General features: G+C 36.3%; 2 protein-coding genes across 2 annotated transcripts; both read left to right on the top strand.

Annotated features, from left to right (window-relative positions):
- The first annotated feature begins 8618 nt into the window (after positions 1–8618).
- On the top strand, positions 8619–11873 carry spon2b (spondin 2b, extracellular matrix protein). The gene is made up of 6 exons (XM_053505494.1): positions 8619–8900; positions 9336–9575; positions 9764–9987; positions 10323–10514; positions 10610–10793; positions 11435–11873. Exons 2-6 carry the CDS (start codon positions 9356–9358, stop codon positions 11620–11622), a joined length of 1008 nt encoding a protein of 335 aa, XP_053361469.1. The 5' UTR covers positions 8619–8900; positions 9336–9355; the 3' UTR covers positions 11623–11873.
- Positions 11874–12771: 898 nt separating this feature from the next.
- On the top strand, positions 12772–15714 carry si:ch211-255i20.3 (transmembrane emp24 domain-containing protein 11). The gene is made up of 5 exons (XM_053505509.1): positions 12772–13011; positions 13821–13909; positions 13998–14123; positions 15098–15244; positions 15414–15714. The coding sequence occupies exons 1-5, from the start codon at positions 12882–12884 to the stop codon at positions 15561–15563; spliced, it is 642 nt and encodes a 213-aa protein (XP_053361484.1). The 5' UTR covers positions 12772–12881; the 3' UTR covers positions 15564–15714.
- The last annotated feature ends 730 nt before the right edge of the window (positions 15715–16444 follow it).

Below are 16444 nucleotides of genomic sequence, written 5' to 3'. Positions count from 1 at the left end.
CCTTAGGGGTGGGGGGTTATGGATGCCACATGTTTGGACGGTGTGGTCAAGAGAGCTAGTTCGGTGGTGAATTTGGAGCTGAACCCTCTTGAGGTAGTACTGGAGAGCAGAACATTAAACAAAGTTCTGTCCATCATGGCCAACCCCAACCACCCACTGCACAGTGCATTTGCCAAACAGAAGAGTGTTTTTAGTTTTCCGTTGCAAAGCTGCACAACGGACAGACGCAGGAAACCCTTCGTCCCCAGAGCTGTTCATTCGGCTTTTTAACACCTCTGCATGGGAATGTGGATTGGGAAGTCTAGGTTTAAGACTCTTCTGCTACATACATCACGGGGTTACCTGAAAAACTCTCCCATCTTCCATCAATCATGAATGACAGCAAGCAAAACAAGTCCACAAGACAAGACAGTTTTGAGAATACACTATGGAAAAAGGTATTTGGCCAAACCTGGTAATTATTGAATTCAGATATTTTAATCAGGACTCTTATCTCTTGTTATAAGGGCAATCATAATGCTTCAGCATACCAAGACATCTACAGAATAAATGAGCCTGAATTTCCACAGAAACACTCCAAGAAGAGTGGAAGCTACAAAAGGAGGGCCAACTCTATATTGAGGTACACAAATATTCGCTCGCCTGCCTTCACATGCATATGAACTTCAGTAACTTCCAATTCCTAATCCGTAGGGTTTAATATGATGTTGGCCCACCCTTTGCAGCTGTAACAGCTTAACTCCTCTGGGAAGGATGTCAGACACAATGTAAGGTCAGACACTCATGGTGGACAGGAAGGCCTGGCTCGGGAAAGTCTCCGCTCTAATTCATCCCAAAGGTGTTCTATCGGGTTGAGGTGCAGGCCCAGTCACGTGATGAGCAAGTTTTGTGGGGAGAACATGACTCTTTTTGCTCACGTGACTCCCTTTGCTTTGTGCACTGATGGCCAGTCATGATGGAATTGGTGTGGGGTTGTTTTTCAGGACTCCAGTTCAGCCGCTTACTGGCAGTGAAAGAAACTCTTAATGCTTCAGCATACCAAGACATTTTGGACAATTTCATGCTCCAAACTTTGTGGGAACAACTTGGGGATGACCCCTTTCTATTTCAAAATGATTGCGCACTAGTGCACAAAGCAAGGTTAAAGAAGAGTTGAAGCAGTTATAGCTACAAAGGGTGGGCCAACCTCATATTAAACCTTATGGATTAAGAATCGGATGTTACTGAAGTTCATAGTTGCAGGTTTGGCCAAATACTTTTGTCCATATACTGTCTATCAGGGTTTGTTTTTAAAAAATTAGCTTAATTAAGTATACAAAATAAAAAAATATATAATGGACAAAATAACATTATGTAAGAATGCAAATTATACAGTAATTGACTGATGGTACTGGTGTCGGACATAACTGGTTAATCTACTTAATGCATACATTAATAGTGATGATTCTTTTATTTTTCATTTAGTAGGAACCAACAAGCCGGTAAAAAAATATGCAAGCACCAGATCTGTCTGTTTGCTGCTTATTTAATAGCCCTAGATCTTCACATCTTACAAATGGAAATCCCATTTGGTAATACCATTCAGAGTGGAGATAATTTACAAAACCACAGATCCCACTTTTTCTCTAAAACAAAAGAATATGATTAGTGAACAGTTATAAAATATTCTGAACAGATGATTTAATGGAACTTAATCATTTCCCCCTTTAAACAAGTTGGCATGCTGTTAGGTTCGTGTAAGTCCAAGATCACTGTGCCAGATCAGAAATATATTTCTTACAATCCACTGAGCTACATTAATCTAATGATTTAGTGTACCACAGTCATAGACCAACTCTGGACTGACATCATGAACATAACCAGGCAAATATGGCATATCCTTCCAAAAGTTACATAACAGACCAACATCTAAGCTTCAGGGCAATAAGAAATACATGCAGAAAACAGTTTATCTTTAATTCATTAAGCAGAAGGCAGGGATGCATTTATGCTCATTTTCATACTCTTTGTAATTCATAATAGTCAAATTGACAAAATCTATGTGCAAATCATGCCTTACTGGGGAAAAGAAAATGTTAGTTGAACAGCTCTTGTACATTTTTGTTATACACATAAATTGTACATTTGTTTAAAAAAATCAAATGAAATCTTTTGTCACATTTGCAAAACCTCTGGTCTCTTTCCCAAATTGGTCGTGTGAGTGTGTGCATTTGTGTGTGCCCTGCAATCAATTGGTACCTGAACAAGGTGTACCCCGCTTCTTCACCTAAGTCTCCTGGGATGGGCTTCATACCCTCTGTGACCCTGTATACAGGATAGAGCAATATACCTGTAGATGATGAATGAGTGAGTGAGTTATTTAATTCTATAATCTGATTGGTGTGGATTAATTTTCTGGAAGCTTTGACAAAACAATCAGTTGCAGTTATTTCTTTAGGAGCAGCTAATTCACATGGACTTGCATGGCAGACAGATTAAAAAATGTTCATATGGTGAAGTCCTATTTATTTAACATAGTATGGGCAGAGTCTCTAGTTTCTACAGCACACTCATGGTCAGTAAGTAAACCTTGTGCTTTTTCCCCCATCCTTGTTCTGTTAACTTCTGTAAGGAAACAGTTCTTTACACCAAGTGACAACTGGAATTGACTTGTTTCCTGGATATACCACGAGATTAAAGGTAACAATTATTGATTAAACATATATATATACATATATTATAATTATTGAAAAACTGGTGTAATATAAGAAAAATATAATATTATGGTTTTGAAGAATAATGCATTTTGGGGTGGTTACATGAACTTTGCTTCATGCTGGGCCTCACCAAACTCCCCTGAAATGTATTTCCTATTTTATATATATATCCCCCCCCCTATATTTCTATATTTCTATATTTTGTAATATTTTTTATTATGCCCTTATTTGTACAGTTTGTTTATTTTACTAGTTACATTTATTTTCCTTCGTATTTCTTTTTATTAATATTTATATATAGTTTTTATTTTCTTTTTAAGGTCACCGGCGGTCGTACAAGCATTTCACTGCATATCGTACTGTGTATGACTGTGTATGTGACAAATAAAATTTGAATTTGAAATATTGCTCCCCTTAATTTTTTCATATTTTGCTTTAAAGATCCAGACTTTCTTATATTTTTAAGGTACTTTAAAGGAATAGATTTCCAGACTTCCTGGACTTGCTCTAATTTTGTCACGTTTTTGGCTCTCGTTTTCAGTCCCTGTACCTGACCAGTTTCGGAGGAATGTTTTTTGTCTGTTAAGCCACACAGTGACCTATGAAAAAGTGAGAAAGATGGTTAGAACAGATGAGAGGGAAAATGAGGTTGCTGCTAAGGTTGCAGTTTTATACATTTTGCAGTTTTTGAAGGGTTACAGAACTGTGTAAAGAAACCCATCAAGCACAGGGAGAACATGCAAACTCTATGCACACAGACCAGAGGCGAGTTTTGAACCTCCAACCCAGGAAGTGCTAGGTGATCATGCTGAACACTAACCCACCATACTACCTTTATCCTTACAATGTTTTTACTGCATATTGCTATATAAATATATATTATATCAACTACTATTTAGCACAAGATCTGGAAAATTATATTCTTTAGTGATGTAGTATGAAAGAATATTAATCTAAATGGAAACAGATAGAATCATTGATCCACCTGTTAAAAAGATCAGAATAACAAAATCAGACCACTTTTTAAAATAGAATTATTAAATTTCTTTATTATCTAAAAAGAAAGCAATACTACATGTACAGTACACTGAGAAAATGAATATCACTTAGGGAAAGAGTAAATCCTGTTCTTAATACCTCCGGCCTGTGGGCAGACAGAGTCATGCTGGGTGATGTGAATGGGAATATCATTATTAGGATCAACACAAACCTTCCATGTTCAATAAAAAAAAATCTGTCTCAAAGCCACCTGGCAAGTCTGAAGTGTGGCGAGAGGAAACGATCCAGTGAGAGGCGATTTATTAACCTATTACATACATAAAAAAATGATAAAGTAATTTGCCACTAATATACTGATGGCGAGAACTTCATGTATGATTGGCATGTTATTGATTTAACATACTATATATCTTTGTTGTATTGTACTCATGTAACACTAAACTGTATCAACTGTTTTTTTTTTACTGCACAGATGTTTAAACTGTTAGGAATTGCTTTCTAAGACTAATTTTCATTTTGCTGCAAAAGCAGAGTTTTAGCCAATAATAACAGAAGGTTAAACAGCACACATCTGTAACAGCTGTAGAGTTACTGTAACATAAGTATAGTTACTTCTTATGGTATATTATCTGGATTTTTGAACATTTTCTGACCTATTCATTTGTACTTCAACACAGATTTTTATTGCCCAATAAGTGAAATGCAGAGTAGTTGTCTTCACTTTGCATAAAATATATATATCTACCAAACAAATCCTTGTTAAATGTAGAAAAGACAGAAACTAGCACATTACCATTAGCGCATGTAACATCTAAATAAATGCAATTATGTTCTGATCATAAATAAGGAATCTTTCCTCTCAGTCTGCTAGAGGACTGTTCTCCATATGCACTGGCAAAAGGTGTGCTGTTTGCATGCAGCCCTGGCTCTGTGAATGGGCAATAAGCACTGCAATACACAGCTTCAGCCAATAAACACTAAGTGGAAAAGTGAAAGGTGAAGGAAGAGGGGCAAAATGGGAACGTTTTTTGTGTAAAGCTTCATTCTAAGAAACAGCCAAAAAAGTGAAGATAGTCAAATGTAAAAATGTTAATATTAGTGACACCTCAACAGTGATATCCAGGGGGGAACTTGTAGGCCTACATTTTAATGGTTATGTAACTCAATTACAGTAGAAGCTCAGGCCCTGGAGGCTATGAGGAGAGTATAGAAACTAGACAAGTAGAATTTCGATTTAGTAAATACGACAATCAACTAATACCCGGAGAACACTAAAGCACTGGAAAACCACTACGACCTAATTCTTAGACTTGCTGTATAAGCATATACAACACTTTGGAAACACATGATACAAATAAAGTAATATACAGTATTTAGACTGGTGGGAATTACAACGGAAAAAAGACACATGTGAGGCTAACTCCCCACAGGTGTCAGTAATCAGGAGCAGTTTTCTGGGCCAGCATTGGCACGCGGAGTCTTTGTGTCACTAATAAGCAATACCCTACTAGCATTATGCATTATTTACATTGCCCATTTAATAATAATTTAACTCAAATGTGGGTATCACTTTTTAAAATTTGTTTAAGCACTTGTACCTGGCTAAAGTCAGAGCCATAGCTTTAATCTAATTTCAAATGACCTTAAAATATCCAAGTGCTTTGATTTTAGATAACTCACGGGATTAGGAGATTCTGAGTTCCAGGTGTGTTTGGATCTGGTAGTTCTCAAAAACTGGTGAAACAGACGGCATTTTCGCTGAGTGGGACAACATCAATGCCAGGATCATGAAACTTAATAAAAGATAAAAGCCTTAATAGCAAAGTATGCATAATACGTACAGTATAATATTATCAAAAATATATCCAGAAAGGAACCTGAATTATATAAACGGTATTTAATTAAAGATAATGACAAAAAAACAACAACATAAAAATCATTATAAGAAAAAGCAGAGCATTATTTACTGCTTTCTCTCATTAAGAAGCATGTGACATTTCGTCTTTTTTTTATTTATTTTTTTACCCTTTTTCCTGTTGGTGGTGTATACAATACCTGCAGAAAAATTGGCACCTTCATTAAAAATGAGGAAAACATTTTGTAATAAGTAAACATTGCACACAAACCTTTTTCACTTAAGCAACAAAGAAACAGAAAAAAGGTTTATAAAAAGAACTTTTAAGCTAATAGAACTCAAAAGAAAGGGGTCAATGGGGATAAATCTTCAGCCTACAAGTCTAGTTCTTCTTGTCATGAATGTGTGTGCTGCATGGAAGGTATAATATCATGCAGGTACAAGTCAAGGACTTCAGTTGATATCCATCAGAACACCAGAATATTTCAGAACTTTGGGAACTTATAGATCTTATAGATGCACGTAAAACGTTGTACTGTAGTTATCCATGTGTGGCAGAAACACCTTGTTTATGAGAGAGCCAGAAAAGTTCAAGCTGACAGGAAAGCTACAATAATGCAAATACCACCCATAATGAGCAGAAAAGTGTCTCAAAATACACACAACATGCCAAACCTTGATGTGGATGAGCTACAACAGCAGAAGATCACATTGTGGGTTTTACTTCTATCAGCCAAGAACAGAAATATGAGGCAACAATAGATATAGAGCCGTGGCCAAAGGTTTTTTTTTCAGAATGACACAAGTATTAATTCTCACAGAGTCTGCTGCTTCAATGTTTTTAGATCTGTGCATCAGATCTTACTTTGGTTTACTGAAATATAATTACAAGCATCTCATAAGTGTCACAGGCTTTTATTGACAATTACATTAAGTTTATACAAAGAGTCAATATTTTCAGTGTTGATCCTACATGCTGTCAGTCAACTGACATCCTGACTGATGGCAGCCCTTTCTTTATAATCAATGCCTCTAGTTTGTCAGAATTTGTGGGTTTTTGTTTGTCCACCCACTTTTTGAGTATTGACCACAAGTTCTCTATTGGATTAAGGTCTGGGGAGTTTCCTGGCCATGGACCCAAAATTTTGATGTTTTGTTCCCTAGGCCACTTAGTCATCACTTATGTCTTATGGCAAGGTGCCCAATTATGATGGAAAGGGCTTTGTTCATAACCAAACTGTTCTTGAATTGGAGAAATTACTCTTGGAGGAAGTTTTTGTACCGTTCTTTGTTCATGGCTGTGTTCTTAGGCAAACTTGTGAGCGAGCCCACTCCCTCGGCTGAAAAGCGACCCCACACATGAATGGTGTCAGGATGCTTTACTGTTGGCATGACAGGATTGACGGAGCACACTCCATTTGCAGGTAATGGTAGCACACAGGCATCAGGATCTTCATGCAGGTGGAGCCGCAGGTAACCTCTAGTTTGAACTACAATCAGAAATGTATATCTTGGACAGCTGAGTCCATTATATCCTATTCCCAAACCATCATTGTTGCCCAATGGTTGGCTACAACAAATTATGACTTCATACCAGCAGTCATTACTGTAAGGGGAAGATACACTGATCAGCCATAACATTAACATATAACATATAACACTGATTATTAATTACATCCCAGTAAACTGGGGACAAGATAATGGGTATCCAATGCTCATTTATGCCTGTCACAATAGAGTCAAAGTCATAATAGAAAGGTATGAAAACATCCAGTTCCACCAGAGCTGGATGTGCACAGAGCCCGGCAGGCAATGAACCTAAGGCTGCCTATTAAGCCTCTAAAACTCCCCACATCCCAGTCCAATTAAGTATCCACGGAATGTCTCAGATAAACAAGTCTGATCCATGGAGACCCCACCCTGCAAAACACAACATCCAAAAGTACTGCTGCCAATGTTCTGGTGCCAGACACCACAGCACACTCCAAGAGGTCTTGTGGAGTCATGCCGAGGGGCCAGGGCTGCCCAAGGGCCACAAGTGGATCCTATACAATATTTGCCTTAATGCATTGTTTTGTAATGTTTTAACTGATCAGCATATATTGCTGAGGACATAAGCCTCATCCAGGCACATGGACTCAAACATTCACTCATAAACTACAAGCAGTTTGAAAATGTCAATCAGCCTACAACACATGCCTATGTTATTATTTATACTTTCATTATTCTGTTTGTATCCTGTATTGATTGCATGAATTGTACTATGTTTAATTCTAAAACTCTGGTTGCCAGCAGGTTCAAACCTGGCTTTCAACAAGAAAACCTGCACATAAATTTAAAGCAACATTAAGATTCAGTTTAACATTCCCTCTACAAGTATCCATTTAATTCGATTTTGAAGAATCACTGCAGTCCTACAATCTCACAAGGGCACCAATACTATCCCTAATTACATGTTGTATTCTTCTTATGCATTCATTTTACGCTTGTCTTCATAAGAACAGCCAATTTTTCTAAAGGGCACCATATGTGTGTGCACATATTTTGGCCATGTTATTGAATAGTCCTACATTGACCAAATGGAGTGACATTTCACACAGCTTGAATGAATAATCAGTGACGACTGATACCAACTGACCTCAAAATGACATAAGCCTGAAACCACATGTCCACCACATTTATGCTAGCATTCCATCAAGCAAAAATGACTCAAAGTAAGCATATTAAAGGCTTATAAATCCAATTCATTCTTCCAAAAAAGAAGGATTTGAAGTAGCTACAGAACACACATGCACAAGCTTCTTTCTGGAAATAAAGTGCTAGGAAACTAGACATAATTGTTCATAGTTTGCCAAAACGTGAGCATGTGGAAGCAATTGTGGGTGGCATGCGGGATCAGTTAGCTTAAGGGTTCGCAGCGGTGCCTACCCTGCAGACGTCAGAAGCCAACTCTATTTCCACACTCAAATCTGCACACTCCACCCTTTTCACTCTCCATCTCACTTCAACAAAAGACAGCACAGCTCTACACTGTGATTTCCCTTAAGCTTTTTCCCAGGAGGAGGAGGAGGAAGAGGGGGGAAAAAAAGAGTTTCCTGACTCCAACTATGACATATGTAACCTCAGTTGTGTGCTGGCGAACGGGTCCTACATGGAATTGTAAGAGGGAGGATGGCACGCTCGTTTTTGGGGAGGGTTCAGCAGGTTATTGATACAGTTAGACTAAGGGGACTGTGGAAAAGCATAAATAGCCACAAGGACTGATCAAACCTCGCAGTCTCTCTCAGACAGCCCAGGCATAGGTGACCTCCACTTCTTCTGCAGAAAACTCATCTGTCTCTGCAAAGCCAGTAAGTAGTGTTCATACTCTGAAAATCTGAATAATTTTTCTATATACTCATACATTAAGCCCGATTCACATATTTATTTAGGATGTTGCATGGAAAGCACATATTTTTAAAAATGCATGAAAAAATTTATATTTATATACATATAAAAAAAATATGCAAATCATTTAGTGTCTTAAATCACCTATTTTATAAAGAATTGCGAAAATTGCATCTGGTACATATTTGCATATTTTAATAACCATGCATTACTTCACTATCAAACACCTTGCACATGCACATTAAATACAAGATTATGCATTAGGAAATGTGTTTTTAAATTCTCCAATAGCAAATATGCATTTAAAACCCAAACTGACCAGTAATTCAAATTTGTCCCTAGTTTTGTAATGACAGGAGCTAAAAACTTGCCTATGTTTAATCTTAATATTTTGTCAGAGACCAAACAAAGGAAAAAGATGAAAACCATCTGCATAACATGCTTCCTGTGGTGTTTCACCTTAATGGTAACCCTGCTCAGTGGAATCGCCACCATGCCTGTGAGTGTAATGGAGCCACTTTGCACTGCACCTTCAACCGCCAAGTACAGACTAACATTTACAGGCAAGTGGAGCCAGACTGCCTTCCCCAAGCAGTACCCTGTCTACAGGCCTCCTGCTCAGTGGTCCCCCATGATTGGTGAGTGGAATACTCTAAATGTCAATGGATGGTAAATATTGGGCATAGCATAGCAATAACTGAGAAAATTGTGTATGATGCAATTTAATAAAATGGTAAAAAATTTTGCTTAATTATTTTTATTGGTTGGACTATGGAATATTGCATATTCATAATAGTCTAATAATTTAAATGCTTCTTTTTTATAGGAGTAACTCATAGCTCAGACTATCACATCTGGCAAAAAAATGAATATGCAAGTAATGGGGTGAGAGAGTTCTCTGAAAAAGGAGAAGCTTGGACTCTGATTAAGGAGGTGGAGGCAGCTGGAGAGCGCATCCAGAGTGTATACGGCCTTTTCTCTACACCAGCTGTGCTTGGAGGGACAGGCCAGACAAGCACTGAGTTTGAGGTCTATGCCCGGCACAACTTTGTAAGTTGAATATATCACAAAAATAATGAGACACACATATACAAGTGCAGACTTGTTATATATGGTTCATATATACAGTGGTGGTTCATATATACATATATACACTATATACGCAGAAAAATTCATGTTCAGTTCAGTTTAAGTACAATCTTGGTTTCTAATCTATAAAGACAGGTACATGAATATACAGAAACTATGTACATGTGAATATATCTATAAATATCAATAGGTACAAGTGTTAATCCCATCCCTCATCTCTGTCTTAAGCATGTACAACTTGAAAGCTCACATCAGTTTAAACCCAACTAAATGCTATCACTATTCTTTCTTTACAGTTGTCTTTTATAATGCGGCTTGTGCCGAGCCCAGACTGGTTTATTGGGATCGACAGCTTAAATCTGTGTGATGGAGACCACTGGAAAGAAAACATTAGCCTTGAGCTGTTTCCTTATGATGCTGGCACGGACAGTGGCTTCACTTTTTCTTCACCCAAATTTGAGACCATTCCTCAGGACAAAGTTACACAGGTAAAAAAAACACACACACAGAAGATTTAAAAAAAAAATATTATTCAAATTCAGTACCAGAGGTCACAAATCATTGTGTTTTTTGTCTTCCTCAGATAACGTCATCATTCCCAAGTCACCCGGCTAACTCGTTCTTCTATCCACGACTGAAACATCTTCCCCCGATAGCCAAGGTCACACTCACCAAGATCAAGAGCAAAATGATTTTTAGTTTGCCGATCGAGCCCACGCAGTCCAACCAAATTCCTACTGGCAATGAAATAGATGAGTCTCTTATAAGTAAGTTCTAAAATGTTACAATACAATTCTTTTTGCCCTCACAAATGCATTAATTAATGCAAAATGACTCAACCCAGCTAAACAGATGAAAATAATCATTCTTTGCAAAATTGTGTACATTTCTACTCAAATACTCACAAATATAAAATCTCCAGGCACAAAAATAGTGTTGTTCTGAATCTCATACTGTCTAATACACTAAGCGATGAGCAAGTCATGTTCTCTGGAGGGAACTTATGGTAACCGAGTGTGGTAGCAAATTGTGCCAGGGGGAAAAAAAGCTTCACTCATCCCCATGGTGACCAAAACAACAATCCCAAAACAAAGACTATGGGGGTCACTTCATTTGAAGGTTTTCTACAACTCAGCAGTCACGAAGAGTAGATCATGGAAAGACAATCCAACGCCAAGTCCAGTCATGCTTTTATCTTTATGTGCCAATCGTCTGTTTTCCCACTTTTTCAACAACTTCAGTATGTCGTAGTGATCAATGTTTTACAAGGCTGTAACTTCTGAAACGCTTTAGTTTTATTATGAAGGATGTCTAACAGACAGTGTGAGTGCAAAAGGGGCAAATGTATGCTGTATGTTTTAATATCCTCATTTCATTGCTATAATGTTTACATTGTGTTTGTCCCCAGATACCCCTCTGGACTGTGAAGTATCTGCCTGGTCACCTTGGGGTTTATGCAAAGGTCAGTGTGGCGAGGACAAAAAGAAAGGCATAAGATATCGTACCCGCTACATTCATATAAAGCCTGCTAACAACGGCTCTGCCTGCCCACCTCTCGAGGAGGAAAGAACCTGTGTACCTGACAACTGTGACTGAGATAAGGTTTCATAAACAATTGAATTCCACCTTTTCCTCATTCTAAGCACAATCCGATTTAGTCAAAAGACGCACAGTAAGAAAATATTACTTTTGAAATCTATAGTGTAGTTATATACGAATAATAATTTTCATTGACTAAAACAACCCATACAATATATTTAGGACAAAGGGTTGGTGAGAAGCCAATAATATTATACTCATGATTATAATAAAGTACATCAGGCTATGACAATATAAATTGAATTAAATTTAAGCTGTTTTAATGTTTAAAACATTTACTAAAACCTTTAAAACTGTAAAATGTTAGAGTTTGACCACAAAATTTATATTCCCTCTTTTTCTGTGTTAAAAAAAATATATTTTTGTAGAAATAAATTTCACACAGCTGTTTTCAGGGTTCTTTCGAGCAACACTACTACTGCTTTCTGGTATCTTGTTAGGAAACATGTCATACATGTTATGTATCATAAAAATTGTATTGTGATTTTTTTGGACAAATTTCCCATCTGTACATTAGCTTGATAAAACCAAAGTGAATGTTTCACACTGTTACAAACTGTGATTTCACTGGAGAGCAAATTTGTGTCACACAAGAACAAGTTTTTTAGCTATGTACCATAACGCCACTCTATACTACATTTTTGGTGCTGTAAAAAAAAAAGGGGAGGTGGGGGAGAGACCTTTTTGGTTGAATTTATGCAGATCAAACTGCTATGAACCGGTGCCCCCTGGTGGAACCACTGTACCATTACACTTCAGTATCAAGTCAAGTACTTTACTAAGAAAGCTGTTCAGTCGGTTGTTCATACTGTCTTGTGCTCAATGTCTGTACATCAAATGCAAAAACCTGTACATATCAACTGTAAATATGAAAAAATAAACAGTTTCCTGTCAATATGTGTTACAGATCTAAGAGTTTTATTCATTCATTTTTACGTATTAAATTTAGTGGAAAAACCTAGGGACAAATTAAACATTCCTAGAAATAATAGTAAGAGGTTGTGCTTTGTCCTCTATATGGCAAAACAAATTCTAGGTTAACCATTTAGGTATTTTATCAACTTTAAGCACCTGGTTTGGCCTTATCACCTTTTTTCTTTTAACCTTGTTTGAATAGCACTAAGCCATGCAGATGGACATTTCACACATTCGCTGCTGTGCTCACACACAGCTACTACAGATTTCCACCCAGTATATTTTTGCGTATTTAACTATTTGTACTATCTATCTTTTTAAAACTATAAAAAAAAACCATAATGAATTTAATCCAGATCTGCTTTCTGATATGGTGCCTGGTTATCTCGGTTCCAGCTATGTTCTTTGATTTGTCGCAGCAGAGAGAAAAGTGTATAATTGAGGAGATTCCTGAGGACACCCTCGTCACAGGTATAAAGAATGTTAAGTAGAATGTTTTTATAATATCCAACAACATACCATACCTTCTATTAATTTTAAACTTTCTTCAGCTTTTGCTATAATGTTATAATTACATTGCTGATATTCTGATTTTAGAGTGTAGCTAAATAAATAAGTATACTATATTTACTATAAAATATACTCTTTTTACTATACTATATACTATACTTATATTAAATATATTTAAATACATATAGTTTTTTATTTAATTTATATAAAAATTAAGATGAACACAAATAAACAGTTTTGATAAAGGCTAAGACTTTGAAAAAAAAAGGATTTTCTTGCTATAAATAAATTTGTATGCTTTCATTTTGTTTTACTTAAATTATGACATTGTAAGCTGATAGTGTGATGCACTTAATAATGTACATACTATATTTAATTTTTATACTGTAACCGTCTATCAGTAAAATAAATGAAACATTAAATATAGTCACAGTCTTTTTGAAACACCTCCCATTCTATAATGCATCACACAGAATATGTTCATGTGGTGATTGGTGAATGTTAATCTATTACTCTAAATACAGAACATAACATGACAAGATATGCTGTGACATAAAAATGCACAACACTGCGGCGGTCTGATGCTGCTGCATTACAACATAATTTTTTTTTACCTTCCCAGTACAGCACATACAAAAGCAGTATTTATATAATTCATAGGAATCCCCCATGCTAAATATTAACAGTTGTTAAAACCTATTAATTATTAGCTTTTGGTTGTCAAGGATCAACACCTACTGTATAGCTCTGAAGTGTTGTTTTGTCTGCAGGTTATATCTTATTGGAACACTGGGATAAAAAGCAGGAACGCTCTCCACACCTTGGATTAACCGTCACTATTAAAGACCCTAATCTTGAGGTTAGACACTTATACTATTTACTACACTAATTTTACCACTTCACAGCAGCATTGATTGTAACCCTTGCCCATTTCCCAATGCTCGCAGGTATTGTTGATGAAAAAAATTGGCAAATATGGAAAATTCACCTTCACATCTCATTCCTCTGGTCAGCATTTTGTCTGTGTGAAATCAAACACTACAAGATTCTCTGTGTTTGCAGATGAGCTTTTGGTAAGTCAAGTAGAAACCTGATTGGTTATTATACATGAGGGATGATTTCACTCTGAAAGCATTTACATCCGAACAAAGTGCCATGTATAGTTTCATGTATGGTTTTCTGTCCGTGCTTAGAAAACTTGAGACAGTTATTTCTCGGCTACATTTCACATGGGCTAGAGTATAATAGGTCACTCCAAGGTTGAAACCAAAGTAAATGGTAATTTTTTTTATATGACCCTGCTATGCAATTAAATCCCTAAACTTTAGGACTTATTATGAGAAAACTAAAGTGTATGTCATACTCTTTAATATCATACAGAAAAGAATGGGTTTCCTTTTGAGTTAGGTTTCTCTCAAATGTTGCTTTGAAACTTTGTCTCTTGATAAAGGTGCTGTATAAAACAAAACAAAAATATTAATTAAACTAAAATAATTGGCACTGTATGCAGGGTTTTATGTTAGTACAATTAGCAATAAAAAAATCTTATTGGATACTTATGGGCTACTTTTAGTTCTTCCTATTTTTTGGGATGGAGAAGAACCACCACCAGATGCCACTGTTACAATTTTTACAGTATTAAAAAATTGTACAGTATTTCAGTTATTGTTGTTAGTCTTTCGGCTGTTCAATTTAAAGGGTCGCCACAGCGGACCAACTGATCTGCACAATAATTTGGCAAAGGTTTTATGCCAGATACTTTTCCTTACACAACCCACAACTGATCCACCAATGCCCACAAACAGCATTTCAGTAGTTTTCTTTTAATATCCCTAAAATACAACATAGAACACTTATATATACACATGAAAACAAAAGTCCATACAGAATAACATGTTCCTATTTAGGCATTTATATGATACTGTTGTGTGTGCCGACTAGCACATTATTATGTGTCTATTATAAAGGTAATGTGAAAATTAGCTTGATTCTTGTAAGTGCAGGACAAAACATGTATGAAAGCAGCCTTTCCTGTATCCCTGTACAGAAAGTGCATCTTGACGTGCAAATGGTAGAACACACAATTGATCCCACAGCTGTGAAGACCAAAGACACCATTGAATCACTGGAGTTTAAAATGCGGCACCTGATAGCCCAGATGCAGTTCATCAGCAAGCAGCAAGACTTTGAGAGGGTAAGGAAAGAAGGGAAGGAAAATGACAAAGCCACTCCAGCAGTTTAAAAACAAAATCCATTATAATTAGTGCTTATAGAGTTTACAGAGAAAAAAATCATTCAATTCAATGAAATTAACAAATCCTACTTTTAAATCTATTCACCTTTGTTTGTCCTGTTCATCTCAGGAACGCGAGGAAACATTTCGCCAGATGAGTGAAGAAACAAATGGAAATGTTTTGTGGTGGGCAATAATCCAGACCTCATTACTGCTCACAGTGGGATTCTGGCAAATAAGAAGCTTGAAGAACTTTTTCATCGAAAAGAAATTGGTCTAACAACAATTTAACTACATATAAATAAGTAGCTACCAAAGTAGAAAGCTAATATAACTAGCAAAGATGAAGCATCTGTCATGCTGTAAAGTGTTTGTCTTATTATATTAACTATGTTTTTTGACTTTCTATCTAATTAATATAATAAAGCATTATTACTGTACAAATGTTGCCCAGTTTTTATAGGTTAATGTAAGGTGTGTACAGTTCTGATTTGTGTTAAACACATGGATTTTACATTTGTAAGCATGCTAACCTACCAATAAGATCATATATTATTACTATAATAATTATTGTACAGTTATTTCTGGCGGCATGCACCTCCAGGGTCAAGGGTTCGATTTTCTCTATGTGTCTGGCGTTTGCATGTTTTCCCTTTGCTTGGTGGGTTTCCTCCAGGTACTCCGGTTTCTTCCCACAGTCCAAAGACATGCAAATTAGGCTAATTGGTGGTAAGTGCCCACAGTGTGCACACTATAATCTGAAATCTGACAACACAATATTTTTCAGAAACAGAAATCCTAATCTAAAAATATGACAGCATTCTAACAACACGAAACCAAATTTGATAAAACTACATAAAAAAGTAAAAAAACAAACAAAAAAAACCACATCCAACAACAACACTATCCCAACACAAAACATAATCTAACAACATAAAAACAGGAGCACAGCACGAACAAACACATACACTAATTTGACAACAAATCTGACAACATGATAACATTATCACAAAAATAAACTAATATATGGAAATGTTTTTTTTTTTTTGCTGTTCTGGCTGCATAAATCCACGGAACCCATGATTGCTAAAATTGAACCAAATTAAATTAATAGCTTATATTAATCCAACATCACATGAACCAGTCATAACAAGATAGCTG

This window comes from Clarias gariepinus, chromosome 10 (assembly GCF_024256425.1).
Source record: "Clarias gariepinus isolate MV-2021 ecotype Netherlands chromosome 10, CGAR_prim_01v2, whole genome shotgun sequence".
Taxonomy (NCBI): domain Eukaryota; kingdom Metazoa; phylum Chordata; class Actinopteri; order Siluriformes; family Clariidae; genus Clarias; species Clarias gariepinus.
This window is presented reverse-complemented; position numbering and strand designations above follow the sequence as displayed.